General features: G+C 43.4%; 1 protein-coding gene and 1 long non-coding RNA gene across 3 annotated transcripts in view; one reads left to right on the top strand and one right to left on the bottom strand.

Moving 5' to 3' along the window:
* ITPRID1 (ITPR interacting domain containing 1) overlaps positions 1-15,552 on the top strand; it is a 99,013-nt gene extending 83,461 nt beyond the window's left edge. For both annotated transcript variants that reach the window (XM_081531117.1, XM_081531116.1), the window contains 5 exons: positions 5,071-5,153; positions 5,751-7,046; positions 13,547-13,674; positions 14,668-14,779; positions 15,247-15,552. In XM_081531117.1, coding sequence (XP_081387243.1) covers positions 5,071-5,153; positions 5,751-7,046; positions 13,547-13,674; positions 14,668-14,779; positions 15,247-15,552 — 1,925 coding nt within the window. The remainder of the gene's footprint in view (positions 1-5,070; positions 5,154-5,750; positions 7,047-13,546; positions 13,675-14,667; positions 14,780-15,246) is intronic.
* On the bottom strand, positions 5,331-6,614 carry LOC145522347 (uncharacterized). Its single transcript, XR_014065992.1, has 2 exons — positions 6,550-6,614; positions 5,331-5,928 (listed from the first exon to the last, which is right to left on the bottom strand). It is a non-coding gene; the product is annotated as an uncharacterized LOC145522347 (long non-coding RNA).
* Positions 15,553-17,652: the final 2,100 nt, after the last annotated feature.

Raw genomic sequence — 17,652 nt, 5'->3', positions numbered from 1 at the left:
CTGACTAGACTAACCTTAGGCTGTGTGTGTAGAAATGAAATATCGAGAGGAGGGAAAGGCAGTCCTGCTCCTCTCTGTACTAGTCAGACCATGTCTCAAACACTGAGTCTAATTCTGAGTGCCCAGTTTTATAGCTGGAAGAAACACAAGCTGGAATCAAGATTGCTGGGAGAAATATCAATAACCTCAGATATGCAGATGACACCACACTTATGGCAGAAAGTTAAGAGAAACTAAAGAGCCTCTTGATGAAAGTGAAAGAGGAGAGTGAAAAAGTTGGCTTAAAGCTCAACGTTCAGAAAACTAAGATCATGGCATCTGGTCCCATCACTTCCTGGCAAATAGATGGGGAAACAGTGGAAACAGTGTCAGTCTTTATTTTTCTGGGCTCCAAAATCACTGCTAATGGTGATTGCAGCCACGAAATTAAAAGACGCTTACTCCTTGGAAGAAAGGTAATGACCAACCTAGACAGTATATTTAAAAGCAGAGACATTACTTTGCCAACAAAAGTCCATCTAGTCAAGGCTATGGTTTTTCCAGTGGTCATGTATGGATGTGAGAGTTGGACGGTGAAGAAAGCTGAGTGCCGAAGAATTGATGCTTTTGAACTGTGGTGTTGGAGAAGACTCTTGAGAGTCCCTTGGACCGCAAGGAGATCCAATCAATCCATCCTAAAGCAGATCAATCCTGGGTGTTCATTGGAAGGATTGATGTTGAAGCTGAAACTCCAATACTTTGGCCACCTCATGCGAAGAGTTGACTCATTGGAAAAGACTCTAATGCTGGGTAGGATTGGGGGCAGGAGGAGAAGGGGACAACAGAGGATGAGATGGTTGGATGGCATTACTGACTCGATGGACGTGGGTTTGGGTAAACTCCGGGAGTTGGTGATGGACAGGGAGCCTTGATGTGCTGCAATTCATGGGGTCGCAAAGAGTCGGACATGACTGAGCGACTGAACTGAACTGAGTTTTATAGCAAATATTTTTAAGTAAGTGCTTATTAAGAAGTACAAAACACAAATGGCCTTGAGACCATGCCCTCTGAGGGCTGATTTAAGGGGGTCTGAGGAGATTAAAGGTGAGGAGAAAAGCCTATACATGAGAGCTGCCTTGAGGAAAATGGGTCAAACACTTTCAGTATGACTCCACAGAGTGAACTATGACCAACAAATGAAAAGTGCTAAAGTAGATTTGGCTCAAAATAAAGAGGTATTTTCTATAAGGTATGAAACACTCTGACTATACAGGAGTAGTCTCTGTCACCACAAGTGGGCAAGCAACAGCTAGATGACCATCTATAAGGAATATTCGGGAAGGGACTCTTGCACTGAATGGTAGGTGGCACCGTGCAGGCTTCCAACCTGGGGGACCAACTGGCCCATAGAGAGGTTTTGTTTGTTCTACAAATGAATTTTTATATATGCCTTGGGGAGACAAACACTCTGGAGAGTTTTGCTCTCCACGCTGCTCTCTATTGTCTTGAATCTTGCTGCTTCACATACTTTTGTGAACTGCTTAGCTTCCACTGGCATTTGAGTTTGCATAATCTGAAAGGCACAGTCCAGTTTGAAGATAATTTACCTCTGAGGTGCAGCTTCACCATGGAGTTTTCACGGAATTTTCCACCATTGCGGAATGGAAGAGAAAAGAACTTGACAAAGAGATAGGTCAAGTAGAATAGATTCGTGAGATGGGAACCCCAAGCAGCCTAAGGTTGAACCATTTCTTTTGCTCTGCACAACAAAGTGTACATCACACCTTGAAAGTGAAAGTCACTCAGTCGTGTCTGACTCTTTGCAACCCTGTGGACTGAATTCTCCAGACCAGAATACTGGAGTGGGTAGCCTTTCCCTTCTCCAGGGGATCATACCAAGACAGGGATCAAACCCAGGTCTCCCGCATTGCAGGTAGATTCTTTACTAGCTGAGCCACCTTAAAGGCTCCTTTCTCTCCCATCACTTATTTATGTTTCAATTCCATAGGCTTCTTTCTTCCTGAGCCTCTAGGATTCAGAGTTTTTATCACTAACTCCGCTCAGAAAAGCAGCCCCTTCTTGTTGACTTGAACTTCCCACGTGGCACTAGTGGTAAAGAACTCCCCTACCAATGCAGCAGACATAAGAGACACAGGTTCCATCCTTGGATCGGGATGATCTCCTGGAGGAGGGCATGGCAACCCACTCCAGTATTCTTGCCTGGAGAATCCCATGGACAGAGGAGCCTGGTGGGCTACAGTCCATAGGGTTGCAAAGAGTTGGATGCGACTTAGCAAGCACTCATGTTGACTTATCTGCTTAAGCCATTCAGACACTCTTGTCAAACCCTGACTCTTCTGTGCTGTGGTTGATGTAATGCTGCCACCTGGTGATTATTTGGACAAAGTGCCTGAGGCATCAGTCTCAGGCAGAAATGTTTCACACTCCTGAGTTGGTGAAGCAATCTTGCCCAGGCAGATTCTACCTACTTGGAAGGGTAAAATCTTAACTTTGTGATGACAGCTCTGTGCTGGAAAAGATAATTTCTAATAAATATTAATAATGGAACTCATTAATGATATTTAATAATGATATTAGTAATGATTTAGCCAACTCATTGGAAAAGACCCTGATGCTGGGAAAGATTGAAGGCAAAAGGAGAAGGGGACAACAGAGGATGAAATCATTAGATAGCGTCACTGACTCAGTGGACAAGAATTTGAGCAAACTCCAGGAGATAGTGGAGGACAGGGAAGCCTGGTGTGCTGCAGTCCATGGCGTCGAAGAGTTGGACACAACTTAATGACTGAACAACAGCAATGACTGAGTTGTGATAGAGAATATAATATCAAGATATGTCCTGCAGTAAAGCTGTGTATATAATTGCATCATCTTTTCCATGTCCATAATTCTTCACGTATATATTACTGGAAAGCATCCTGTTTGTAACCCCACAAGCAGCATTATCAACAAATTTACTTTTTTCCCCATGAGGAAACAGAGTAAGTGGCATACCCAAGACCACACTGCTAGTAAGTAGGAGAGTCAGAATCTTAACCCAGTAGGTCTGGATCCAGGTTTTCTAGAGGACTCAGTTGTGGGGGCAAATTAGATCTTTGTACATTGTAAAGAATGCAAGCCCCTCCCCACCCCCACCCCCAGCACTATGGGACTGGCAGAGTGGGAGAATCAGCAGTCTAAGGGCATGACAAACCCACTATGTGGTTGGTGGTGGTTTGAAGCAGGATCCACCCAGTAGGAGAGGATTTGAATAACAATAAGGGGGAAAGGACTGGTGGGGGTAAGGGATAAGGAATAAGTAAGTCACGGCCCCAGTCTTGTGGAGTAAGGAAGAGATATGACTCCCTGGGCTTATTAAGTGCATAGAGAAAATCCTATTGGAGATGATGAGGCTTCTAAAGTTCCACCTGTCTTGGCCTCAGTAGTTTCAGGAACTGGGTTGAGTTGGCCTGCGAGTGCAAGCACTAATTCCATTACTCTTGCCAGAGAACAATGGAATATATTGTCTTCTAGGTCATGCCCTCCATCATATTACATACTAGGTGTAAGGGTGGGGCGAGTGCTAAATGATACACATTTGTCTTTGTCTGTTAGCTTAATCATCCATTATAGCCATCCTGGACTAGGCAATTTCTCATTCTTTGCATCATGTAATTCCTACCACTCTAAGAGAATATTCAGAATTCACAAACCCAGTTTTGAGATGTTTATCATCAAGTTGCCAAAAGAGAGTGGGTTATAGGCAGATAGATTTTTAGTCTCCTGAAGAAACTAAACTGTCAGTAAATTGAACCACATTTTCTTGTTGACTTGCTCAAAATGATTCAGATGCATGCATTTGACCTCTAAAACACAAGATAAATAAGGCTCTACCCTAGATAGAGGGGGCTTTCCTAGTGGCTCAGAGAGTAAACAATCTGCCTGCAGTACAAGAGACGCAGGTTTGATCCCTGGGTCGGGAAGATCCCCTGGAGAAGGGAATGTCATCCCACTCCAGTATTCTTTCCTGGAGAATTCCATGGACAGAGGAGCCTGGTGGGCCACGATCCAAGGAGTCAAAAAGAGTTGGATGCAACTGAGCAACTAATACACACATCGGAGAGAACTATGCCCAATTCCACCATCAAAGAGAAGTTCTAATTCACTTAAATCAGTTTCAGGGATTATTTTTGCTTATTATGGGTGTTTGTGCTTTACACAAGTACAGTTAACTAAATGTAACAGTTATATAAATATATCCCTTTTAGAGGAAATTACTCTCTGCTTTTTAGGGACCCTTCATGTTTGCGGGCTTTTATTTTCATTTGGACCAGATTGTCTTGAACCTACCAGCATGTAGATGGATGGGCTCTAACCTATAATTCTGTTCTAGTGCTCTAACATATCATTTCATCCCAGAGTTATGAGAAAGGGAAAGAATGGCAACCATTTTATATGGAGCTTATATTCTAGAATAGCGGTTGCTTAGGCATTATCTGGAAAGTTTAAAGAATAATAATGTACTGGGAGTCCTTCACAGGTTGTGGCACAAATCTTGCGCCAAAACAAATATAGCAAAAGTGAAAAGTTGCAGAGTCTGTTTTGGCCATTCTTCAGCAAGTTCCAAATATCCTGTTGAATATCTTTGGGTCTCCTAATGTTTATGTAGCATGGTGGAAGGGAGAAGTAACATTCAGTCCTTTGCAATATATATACACAAATAGATAAATTTGGGTGTTTTTGTCTTTACAGTGTGGCATTTAAGGCATACGCATTTCCTTCTGGGTTTTCTTCCCCTTAGTAAAGATGCATCTCACAATCAGATTGCTATTTAGTTTTAAGAGATGTTAGTTCCTCTTCCTTTGCTTCATACTTTACTCCTTGAAACAGGAAACCAGTGACACAGTTTTACATGGACCCTCTGATAATTGAGGGAAAAACTCTTGAAATTCCCTCATTCTTTTATACTTCACACAGTGGACATCTCTTGAGGATCTATGGTGTGTCAGGCACAGAGAGGATTTGACCTTGGTCTGGGTGCCTGTCTGTTTTCACTTTACTCACTGGAGGTCTCTTTATTCCTTTCTGCAGGAGCCGTGGTGAACAGAGCAAACAGCTGCCAGTCTGACAGCAGTGGGTTCCTGGAGGAGCCACCGGAGCCACCACCCCTGCAGGTAGAGGGGCCCTTGAAGGTTGACATAGGAATAGAAGGACTGATAAGATTAAAGTGTGTTACCACAGTTGAAAAGAGCAACCAATGCTTAGAAGACATGCGACAGGCACGCAAGGGACAAGGGAGAGTGGAGTCACCGTAAGCAAGTGCAGAAAGCTCAGTGCTCCTTTCCTTTTCATTTTCTTTTGATTTTTCTGAAGAAAGTAACTGAGCCTCATCGAAAGAAGTTCCCATAAAGGGCTTCCCAGGTGGCCCAGCGGTCAACCTGCCAATGCAGGAGACACAAGTTTGATCCTTGGGTCGGGAAGATCCCCTGGAGAAGGGAATGGCAACCCACTCCAGTATTCTTGCCTGGAGAATCCCATGGACAGAGGGGCCTGGTGGGCTACAGTCCTTGGGATCACAAAGAGTCAGACACGACTGAGCAATTAAACAACAACAAAGTAGTAAACTCACATAAACCTGATTTTGTAACCCTAGTCTCATGATTCCTAAGTCAATGATAATGGGGAAAAAAATGTAAAATGAAGCATTTCTTAAATCTAGTACCTCCCCCTCATTTCTGACCCATTAGCCTTTATTCCCGTCTCTCCCACAGATACCCGCCTTGTCAAGCAGCCCAAGTCCTGCTGAGAATGGATATGGAACGCCAAGGGCGCAGAGCCACAGCTTAGAGTCCTGTCAGCAAGAGTCCGATGAGTCTGATTCCAAGAGTATAGTGAGCACATCTTTTTCAAGTCAAGACTGGAGTGTCTTGGAAAAGAAAGCTTCGGCCTCTATGGTGGAGAAAGAGTCTCAGTCAGAGGGCATGGGGTCGACCCCAGAGCTGTGGACCCAAGATCTGGCCCTTGATAAGAGCATCCTTGGGGGACAACTCCCAAGGAAAGGCAGCCATCTGCGGCAACACCCACCTGTGCCCCAAACTGAACATGAGGCCACTGCAGGCACAGTTACTTTCAAATATGATAGCTCTGTGGGTGTTATGATGACACACATCACAGATGCAAAGGATGGGCTTCTGTGGCCTGAGGGAGCTGGGGAAATATATGGGCACAACCACCCCTGTGAGTCTGTGAGATCACCCAGAACTGATCCTGATCAAGACAAGTCCCCTCATGATGACTCAGAGACCCCAAGAGGAACAGAAGGCAGTAAACTCTGTCCTTCCATCAACAATGCCTTACTGATGCGAAACAGTGTCTCACAGCATGTCCCCAAGCCCAGGGAAGTCATGTCCTATACAAGGGACCTTGTTCAAACTTCTGGAATGTCCATTCTCCATCTAGATAAGGTGGCTGGAGATAGTCCCCGAGGGAAACCAGTGTGTAGAGCTTTGGGTCAAATACCACCTAGGGAAGAATCTGAGCTGGGAGACCTTCCTCCAGATACTAACTTACATGCTGCTAGCTCCATGTCTGTGACAATCCAGCTATCCTCCAAACTGGCATCACCTGCTCAGAATGCTGTGGTCTTGGGAACGGATTCTAGAGGAGCGATTTTAGAATGCACTGTGTGTGACGCTGTTACTGCAGCAGAACCAGAACTGGGGTCGGAAGCAAGACAGTTCAGTGATGTTTCTGTTCAGACTGACACACGGGAGCCTCCGCCCTGGCATTCCTGTTCAGCTCCAGGTAAAAAGGCCCCGCCCCTCACCAAATCTGTCTCTTTAGACACAGGCTTCCCTAGGAACTACCCAGGGACCATCAGCCAAGCTGTGCCCTCCCACTGCTGTATCTGCTATCATCACCATCTCCACTGCCCTGAGGAGAGGCAAAGCCCCAGCTCTGTGTCTTCAACTTATTGGCATTGCTTATGCTTACATAATCATCTGGAGGCCCAGTTCATGAAGACTTTGAAAGTCCTTCAGGACACCACAGTGAGGGAGCTGTATTCTGTAAGTATTTGCCTCCACAAAGTGGGGAAGCAGACGCAACAACAATACATACCTCAGGGATAATGCTCAGCCTTCCTTTCTGAATGTGAGCTCTCAGGATATACCCTTCCATTGCAAATCATGAGTAATAGCTCTAGAGTGCTTTATCATTTATAATACTCTCACAAATGTGTATTTTTTTAAAGGTAGCCATTGACTTAGTTCTTAAATGCTCTGATTTAAGTCCTATAGAAATTTATTTGATATTGTCTTAAGCAGCAGGCACTGTCAATAATTTTTATTTGTTTACTATTTATTTTTGGCCATGTGGCTTGTGGGATTTTAGTTCTCAACCAGGGATAGAACCTGAGTCTCTTGCAGTGGAAGCATGGAGCTCTAACCATTGGACAACCAGGGAGTTCCCACAAATTTCTTCTTATTTGATATTTCCAATCACCTTGTGAAGGAAGGAAAGCAAATTTTATTATTAAGCCCCATTTTACACTGGGATATAAAACAGTACACTCATCGGTAAGGTTCTAAGCATTCATGCTTCTGTATCTCCTCTTCAGTCTAACTGAAAAGTCTCTTATATTCACTTACCTGTATAATCGTAAGGAAGACGTGTCATCTCTCTGACCTTAGTTCCCATCTTATAAAATAGGGAGATTATTTATGTCACTGACACAGGATTGTTTTAGGATTAAATGAGAGAAAACTGGTAAGGCACTCAGCACAGTCAGACACTCAGTGCCTGGCACATAGAAAGCCCTAAAAAATGCTAGTTGTGTGTGGTTGCCGATTTTTGTTATTTTCTATTTGTTCAGGTCTTGAATTATAGAGCTTCTCGTGTCAAATAGAAGAACTTTTGGTCTACTTTTGCTAAGTTTGTTTAAAAGTGGACATTGAGGTTACTGAGAACTGAAGGACTCTCAGCCCTGTTCAGTTCAGTCGCTCAGTTGTGTCCGACTCTTTGCGACCCCATGAATCGCAGCATGCCAGGCCTCTCTGTCCATCACCAACTCCCAGAGTCTATCCAAACCCATGTCCATTGAGTCAGTGATGCCATCCAACCATCTCATCCTCTGTCGTCCCCTTTTCCTCCTGCCCCCGATCCCACCCAGCATCAGGGTCTTTTCCAATGAGTCAACCCTTCACATGAGGTGGCCAAAGTATTGGAGTTTCAGCTTCAACATCAGTCCTTCCAATGAACACCCAGGACTGATCTCCTTTAGGATGGATTGATTGGATCTCCTTGCAGTCCAAGGGGCTTCAAGAGTCTTCTCCAACACCACAGTTCAAAAGCATCAATTCTTCGGCACTCAGCTTTCTTCACCGTCCAACTCTCACATCCATACATGACCACTGGAAAAACCATAGCCTTGACTAGACAGACTTTTGTTGGCAAAGTAATGTCTCTGCTTTTAAATATGCTATCTAGGTTGGCCATAACCTTCCTTCCAAGGAGTAAGCGTCTTTTAATTTCATGGCTGCAATCACCATCAGCAGTGATTTTGGAGCCCAAGAAAATAAAGTCTGACACTGTTTCCACTGTTTCCCCATCCATTTCCCATGAAGTGATGGGACCAGATGCCATGATCTTAGTTTTCTGAACATTGAGTTTTAAGCCAACTTTTTCACTCTCCTCTTTCACTTTCATCAAGAGGCTCTTTAGTTCTTCTTCACTTTCTGCCATAAGGGTGGTGTCATCTGCATATCTGAGGTTATTGATATTTCTCCCAGCAATCTTGATTCCAGCTTGTGTTTCTTCCAGCCCAGCGTTTCTCATGATGTACTCTGCATATAAGTTAAATAAGCAGGGTGACAGTATACAGCCTTGACGTACTCCTTTTCCTATTTGGAACCAGTCTGTTGTTCCATGTCCAGTTCTAACTGTTACTTCCTGACCTGCATACATGTTTCTCAAGAGACAGGTCAGATGATCTGGTATTCCCATCTCTTTCAGAATTTTCCACAGTTTATTGTGATCCACACAGTCAAAGGTTTTGGCATAGTCAATAAAGAAGAAACAGATGTTTTTCTGGAACTCTCTTGCTTTTTCGATGATCCAGCGGATATTGGCTATTTGATCACTGGTTCCTCTGCCTTTTCTACAACCAGCTTGAACATCTGGAAGTTCACGGTTCACGTATTGCTGAAGCCTGGCTTGGAGAATTTTGAGCATTACTTTACTAGCATGTGAGATGAGTGCAATTATGCAGTAGTTTGAGCATTCTTTGGCATTGCCTTTCTATGGGATTGGAATGAAAACTGAAGTTTTCCAGTCCTGTGGCCACTGCTGAGTTTTCCAAATTTGCTGGCATATCGAGTGCAGCACTTTCACAGCATCATCTTTCAGGATTTGAAATAGCTCAACTGGAATTCCATCACCTCCACTAGCTTTGTTCATAGTGATGCTTTCTAAGGCCCACTTAACTTCACATTCCAGGATGTCTGGCTCTAGGTGAGTGATCACACCATTGTGATTATCTGGGTTGTGAAGATCTTTTTTGTACAGTTCTTCTGTGTATTTTTGCACCTCTTCTTAATATCTTCTGCTTCTGTTAGGTCCATACCATTTCTGTCCTTTATCGAGTCTATCTTTCCATGAAATGTTCCTTTGGTATCTCTAATCAGGCCCTGATAAATCAACAAGCATTTAGCAAGTCCTTCCAATGACTTCAGCAGTTCTCAAGGTCAGAAATAATCCGGGCTATCAGGGTTAGCCACTGATTTAAAAAATTATGAGTACGACACATGAAACTTTTTTCCCACACGGTAGGAAAAAAGATAGCGCATATATTGTAGGACTACAGCTGTTCAGAGAAGAATGGAAGGCAACTATAGTTTACTGAGTTCCTGCTATTTAGTGCCTTCTATGTTACCTTCCCATTCTTTTAATTCCACAAATATTTACTGAGTGCTATGCTAAGCATTTTATTTATGCCATGTCAAATAACCCTCATTTTCATCCATACCATAAATTTTTATTGATTGCCTAGTATGTGTCAAGTCTTCCCTCTATTACAGATGAGAAAGCAAGAACTGAGAGAGTTTAAGTAATTTTCCAACTTCCCCCAACTACTGAGTACTAAGTCCACATTCAAATTAAGACTTAGCTGACACCAAATTCTTGGGTAATACATTCCAAAGATGTGTCCAACTTTAAGATATGTCAATCTGTGTAAGTGAAATAGTAACTTAAGAAAGTGATTGTTTGAAAGATACAGCAAATTATTACATGGTCCTTCATCTGTATAAATGTAATATAAACATAGAAAGTGATTATATAAAAGATAAAATAATTTACTACATTTTTTTTCAGATTACAAAACTCTCAGGTATTTGTAGTATTTTAAAATGAGTCATTAGTGAGAGCTGAACTAGTAAAAGAAGGTGTCGAGATCAGTTCTACGTATAATATTATTCTGAAGCTGAGTGGGAGCAAAGAACTAAGGCTAGTGTATAGCTGGGGTCCTTTGGAGTAAAAAGACCAAGGTTCAAATTCTGAAGAATAGTAGGAGTCACTGTCATTGTCATCATCCATGCTAATGAGAGACTGTAAATGCTGTACAGCAGTGATTTTCAATTGGAAATAATTTGCCTCCAGCCCTGGTGCCATTTGGCAATGATTGGAGACATATTTAGTTGTCATAACTGGGGTAGGTGCTACTTGAATTTCATGGGTGGAGGTCAGGGATGATGCTAAACAACCTACAATACATAAGTCAGCTCCTTAAAACAGAGAACCATCTGACCTAAAATTTCAAGAATGTCAAAGTTTAAAAACTTAGCTCTAAAGGAATAAACTGGACCATATAGTTCATGTAGGAAAATGTTAGAGATGAAAGACGGCTGGAGAAGGTGATATTTTAAGAGGCTGTAAGGGAAAAATATTAAATCCTACAGTTAGATACTCCAGTTTCCATGGTAAAAGCCATATTGTTCATCTAACATATATTGAAAAAGTATTTTTCTAATTTACATTTTTAAGATGTTTTACAGGAATATATAAATTAAATCATATTTGGCTTTATATTCTGCTTCCAATAATAAAGCATGAAAATCAAATCTGTGTTTAAGATTTCAGAACAAAGGCACAGATAAAGTGTGCTCTTGTGGGTTACCTAAGATAATGGTTTGTTGATATGATTAAATCTTATAAATAAGTGAATTATTCACAATAATCTGTTAATTCAATAAATTTTTTTCAGACAAGAAAATGAGACATATACAGAATAAGAATTTGGGATATTAGAAGATTCATCTATAATGTTTATGATTTAGATTTAAAGAAAAAAGTCACATGAATTTTTAAAAGTAATATGAACCAATTTTTAAAAGTAATATGAGCCATCGGAAGGACTGATGCTGAAGCTGAAGCTCCAATACTTTGGCCACGTAATGCAAAGAGCTGACTCAATGGCAAAGACCCTGTTGCTGGGAAAAATTGAGGGCAAAAGACGAAGGGAGCAACATAGGATGAGATGGTTGGATGGTATCACCGACTCAATGGACGTGAGTTTGAGCAAATTCCAGGAGATGGTGAAGGACAGGGACACATGGCGTGCTGCAGTCCATGGGGTTGAAAAGAGTTGGACAGGACTGAGCAACTGAACAACAATGAGCCAATCAAACGTGAAGGGTCAATATTGTTGCTCTTACTATTGAAGTTTAAGTTTTTTTAAGGCCCAGCTTGGGTCAGAGATTGGGGCTTCCCTGGTGGCTCACATGGTAAAGAATCTGCCTATAATTCAGGAAACTCAGGTTTGATCCCTGGGTCAGGAAAATTTCCTGGAGAAGAGGATGGCAACCCACTCTAGTATTCTTGCCACTCTAATATTCTTGCTTGAAGAATTCCATGGCCATGGGGTCGCAAAGAGTCAGACATAACTAACACTTTCACTTTTGGGGGGAATCAGAGAGTAGATACTACACTGTATTTGAATTAAAACCTAGTCTTTATGTTGGAAAAAAAGAGTTCAAAACAGTCTCCTTTTTTCCCCCTTCTTGCCTAAAGAAAAGTGAAAGTGTTAAGTGTTAGTTGTTCTGTTCTGTCTGACTCTCTGCCCTTCGAATTCCCCAGGCAAGAATACTGGAGTGGGTAGCCATTCTCTTTTCCAGGGGATCTTCCCTACCCAGGGATCAAACCCAGGGCTCCCATATAACTGGCAAATTCTTTACCATCTGAGCCACCTAAGGGTTCCTTTTTGTCTAAAACTATTTTTCGTCTGTTCTAGAGTAGAAATGCAGTTTCAGTGTTTCCAAATGACCAGGAGGTGGCAGCATTTCAGACTCTTCCACATCACTCCCTTCACAGGGAGCACTCACACCACCAATTATTCCTAAATCCCAGCCCCCATGCCTTCCAATCACAAAGGTGATTGGATATCTAGGTGAAACATAAAATTCTTTTATAATGTTCAACCTACTTGAGCACCATAGTTCCATTGCCCTGACCTCACTGTTTCTAGAACTCAGTCACCTTGTAAGAATTCACTGCCTGATCGGCTCACTCCTAAGGGACAAATAACTTCATGTGACCAGCTACACTGTAGCTGACAAATCTACTGGGCTTGGTGGCTGCAAGACGACATTCAAATAGGGAAACAAAGGCAACAGCCTCATACAGAGCGTAAGGTTTAAACAGTGATTCACATCAGGAACGACGGGGAGCAAATTGGAAGGGCAGACAGTTCAATTCTAGATTCTAGTCCATGGAGGATGGGATGCCTAGCCTATGCCTGCCTCACTGTGAACGAGCTTGTGAACTGGTGGGGTTGATTCTGCAGATTTCAACCACCAGACACTGTGGTTAAGCAGTTGTCGTTTAGTCGCTAAGTTGGTTCCAGATTTTTTGCAACCCCACAGACTGTAGCCCTCTAGGCTCCTCTGTCTATGGGATTTCCTAGGCAAGAATATTAGAGTGGGTTGCCATTTCCTTCTCCAGGAAATATTCCCAACCCAGGAATCAAACCCCCATATCCTGCATTGACAAGAGGATTCTTTACCAATGAGCCACTAGGAAAGCCCATGGTTAAGCAGAGCTAAGACTAGTTAAAAATATTCTAAGCAGACTCTCTAATCAAGCACATATCATCCAATAGATGTGTTCAATATCACTGAGATTCAGAGTGAGGCAGGACTCGGCACCAAAACAAGATTATACAATACTCAACTTTTCTAAGCACAAGCCTGCATTATGCTGGCCCTACCCCTCTGATCCTGTCTACATCCTTGCACCCCTATATTACCTAGGTTTCCAGACTGACTTCTTGTCCCTGGAACATAATGTCTCCAAGGGCCATCCAATAGTCACTGCTCTCTTGTCCCAGCCACATATGTCTATAGCTGCCTGAAAAAAACGAAGTCTAAGCTTTTCCTGTTCTCTCTCCAGCACATTAGCAGCAAGGCTGCACTGCACACAAGCAAGCCCAGGTGGGAAGGCAGGTGCCACTGCGGTGAACTCTTGCAGTGACTCAGAAAGCCCTCGCTTCCCAGCTCTTTCTAATTGTTTGCAGTGCACAGTCCATGAGATGGAAACAATGAAGACGGTGTGCCAGAGTTTCCGGGAGCATTTAGAAGAAATTGAGCAGCACCTCAGAGAACAACAGGCACTCCTTTTGAGGGACATGACAGAGGAGGAAAGGTAATTATCTAAGAGAGCCATAAAAGTAAGTACCAGCCCGCATACCTGGAGCAAGGAAAGGTAATCAGGGCAGGACAGATGTGCAGCAGGGAGCAGGACTAATGAGAAATTGGCCAGTTTTTCCTTGCTTTCCTGTTCCAGGTCTTACTTTCTCAGTGGGAGTCTGTGAGAGCCATTTACTGGATAGCAACGCTTACTTTTCAAGGCCAGGGCTCCTTGAGGTCAGAAAATGGGCAGCCGCTGGGAAGAGGAGACTAGCCAGCAGGGTATCTTTAATCATCGTGAATGGGGCTCTCACAAAAGCAATATTGGCAGTTGTTAGAGTTTTGAAAATCTGCACTGTTCTCATATAGATGAAAAGTATATGTCCCAAAAGTAGATTAGGCATTGCCTGGGGCTGGGGATAGGAATAGGGATTAACTTATAGCGGGGCATGAAGCTTCTTACTGGTGAAATGGAAGTGTTCCAAAATTGAATGATGGTGATAGTTACACACTTGGCAGATTTACTAGAAATCATTGAATTATATTCTTAAAATAGGTAAACTTTATGGTACATAGACCAGGTGTCACTAGTGGTAAAGAACCCACCTGCCAATGCAAGAGACATAAGATGCAAGTTCGGTCCCTGGTCTGGAAGATCCCCCGGAGGAGGTCATGGCAACCCACTCTAGTATTCTTGCCTGGAGAATCTCTTGGACAAAGGAGCCTGGAGGGCTACGGTCCATAGGGTCACAAAGAGTTCAGACACAAGTGAATCAACTTAGCACACACATATATGGTACATTAATTATTCTGCAACAGAGTTGTTTAAAAAAGAAAGAAGAAAACTTGCCCTAATAATAAACGCATGCCTGCGACTGAGAAAAATAAAGAAGGTGACTTTCTCTTTTAAGATGTGTCAAAGATGTGACCTACATTTTGAGAGCCCCCATGGAAGACTGTACCTGGAGGTGATTGCGAAATCTGGTTATTTTCTGTTATTTACCCACAGGGAGGAGGCTGAGCAATTGCAGACTTTACGGGAAGCCCTGCGGCAGGAGGTGGAGGAGCTGGAGTTTCAACTGGGAGACCGGGCTCAGCAAATCCGAGAAGGGATGCTATTGGTAGAGGCCATGGGGGGTGGGGTTTGCTAGATCCCACCCACTGTAGCAGGGGTGCATTAAATGATAAACCTGATTGTACAGTCATTCCAGATTCTAAGATTAGATGCCAACACCTTGATTTTAAGTATAAAGAAATTAAAGCCCAGAGAAGCACGTTGCCTTGCTCAGGGCCACACAGCTGACTGGTGGTGATTCAGGACCAGAACTCAGGTCAGCTAACCTCCATGCCAATCTTTTCCTCTGCCCTGTAAGCAATAGATAAGTATTAGTGGCCCATTTCTCAAATGAGAATAGGAAACCGCTTTTGACCTCATGTGGGCTAAGTCATTGCGGAAATCTGTTGCCATCACACCGAACCCACCCTAGAGAATTCACCAAACGTCAATGCCTTTCCCACCAGTCTGAGTTAGCTACTTCATGTAAATATGGGAAGTGGTCCACACATTTTGTTCTTGTTTTCTTTTTAGCAGCTTGAGCTTCTCACAGGGGAGCCATCTGAAAATGACACAAATCTACATCGATATAACTGGACAGGAGAAAAGAGTGGCCGGACTCCAGGTGCTAAGATCCACTCTGCCATGCATCCTGGCGCTGCCCTTCCTCCTGGTGATGGCCAGCAGCCTCCCTGCTCAGAGGCGACCCATTTAGCTGCCTTTACTCCACCCATCTTGGAGAGCAGTACCAGGATGTCTCCTCCAGCTTGGGTAGAATTAGATCCTGGCCCTCCATCAAATTGTCCTGTTGGAGAAGAGGATACAGGTGTCTTCCTCTAGGTCGGAGCAGGTTTGAGGACCTTCCTACAAAATGTAAAAGCACATGTTAGCCAGAGCAAGCATATCTAAATTTTCCCTAAGGAGAAACACCTATCAATCCTTCATCAGCTGTTTTTTTAATATTCTACTCTATGGTTAAACCTGGGGGGAATATGTTAATATTCATTTGATATAGGATAAGTGAGCACCTACTATGTGCCTGGTGTAGAGTGCAGTAGCCAAGATATACATAGATATAGATATAGATATAGATATAGATATATAGATATACCTCAAGGTGTATGTGGTGTCCAGTCTTTTCCCTGCTGAAACTTAGAGTATGCTGGGGGAGACAGAATGTAAACATATACATAGGTATGAATTTGAAAACTGTGAACGTGCTTTAAAGGAAATATATTAACAGGGTTTCATGAAAGAGAGTGTACCAGGGAGTCTGAGTTAACATCAGCGTATCAGGAGGGTCTGCTTGAATGAGTGACAACAGAAAGAGGCAAGAAGATACAGGTCTCAGAGGTACCAGACTGTCCTAAAGCCTTGAATCAGTCAGCAAGCCAGGCTTATTGAGGAGGCACCCACCAGGTGTCAGGACCTCCTCTTGTGCTAGAGACAGAGCTGTGAACAAGAAACAATTTCTACTCACGAAGAATTGGAGGAGGAGGGAGAAGCAGCAGCCACACCAACAAACAAGTAAATAAGATAGTGTCAGGTCTGCGCCATGGTGAAGACTCTGTGATGATATTGTAGAAGATGATGGGGGATGAACAGTGTGCCTCGTAAACCAGAGTGGTCGGCCTGGCTAAGGGGAAGCTATATGGGTGAGACCTGAATGGTGAGGATGGGGAAGCCATGTGAAATCCTGGGAAAAGAACATTTAAAGCAGAAGGAATGGAAAGCTTAAAGGCTCCGAGACAGAAACCGCCTTCATTGTTGAGTGAAGGACTGACAGGAGAGTGGAAGGAGGGGAAGTCTGAGAGGTGGCCTTCAGGATGACTGTAGGCTGGCGTCTGAGAGCCCGAGTTTTTTCCAAGTGTGATGGAAGGCCATGGGGGGTTTTAAGAAGGGTTGTCATATGATCCGACTTACATTTACAGTTCACCCTAACAGCCTTGCGGAGAAGGCACCACTGGAGACTCACCACTGAGTGAGTTCCCAGTTAGAATAGAGCTCCCAGTTAGAAGGCAGCTGGTGTCACCCCCCAAGGGGAGAAGCAAAGCTGTCAAGTTGCTTCCATCCAGCTGGGGAGGCTTGTGAGCCCCCTAATCCCCCTCCCCGCCACCCCAGGGAAATGCAGGGAGTTGTGGATGGGGACTGAGTATGCTGGCAGTCTCTAAGTGCGGCCGGACGTTCTAAGGAGGGTGAAATGCCCAAAGAATGGAACGGCCAGAAAAAACTTCATGGAAGAGTAACACCTTGAGGGAAGTTCATAATATACAAGATGGGCAAGTGCAAGGACACTAAGAAGTTATTGCATTGGAAACTATCTGTTACTAGACCCTAACTCATAGCCCATTTCCACTCTTCATCCCCCTTGTGTCTTGAAAACCCTTTGGCTTTAGTGAAGCCCTTCTACCCTCCTGGCCACCCTGCAGTTTCCTCTGTTGACTCTACTTCCTCAGAGTGTGGACATCCCCCTTCCATCCTCAACTGTCTTCTTTGTCTCTCCCGGTACTTCGTCTTTCTCAATATACACACCCACTCTAGAGACCCAGTCCCCAGCTCTCTCCAGAATTCCTCTCCAGCACTGTCTACTCTCCACAAGATGGTTTCATCTGGAAGAACTGTCTCCATGTCTCACTCAGTATCAATCTTTTTGTTTCTGTGTGATGCACAGCACCCCATGCCAGGAGCTTACATGACAATCTCTTATTCTCAAAAGCAGCCCACAGCAAAACTGCTCGTTAGACATGGAAAAATATTTTTTTCTGAGAATCTATATTAAAGCTAAAAAAGTTCTATTTTGGAGTTTGGAGTATTGACAAAGCTCAGACGTGTTTTTGACCTGAGTTGCTTCCACAGGAAACAGGTGGAAATGATATTTGTTGGTTGTGAGTTTATATAATCAAACTGCATAAAAGGGACTGACCCTGTAAGTTTCCATAT

The sequence above is a fragment of the Giraffa tippelskirchi genome, chromosome 10, assembly GCF_054371585.1.
Source record: "Giraffa tippelskirchi isolate mGirTip1 chromosome 10, T2T-mGirTip1v1.2.pri, whole genome shotgun sequence".
NCBI lineage: Eukaryota > Metazoa > Chordata > Mammalia > Artiodactyla > Giraffidae > Giraffa > Giraffa tippelskirchi.
The sequence above is the reverse complement of the archived record's forward strand: the minus strand, read 5'-3'. Positions and strand labels throughout refer to the sequence as shown.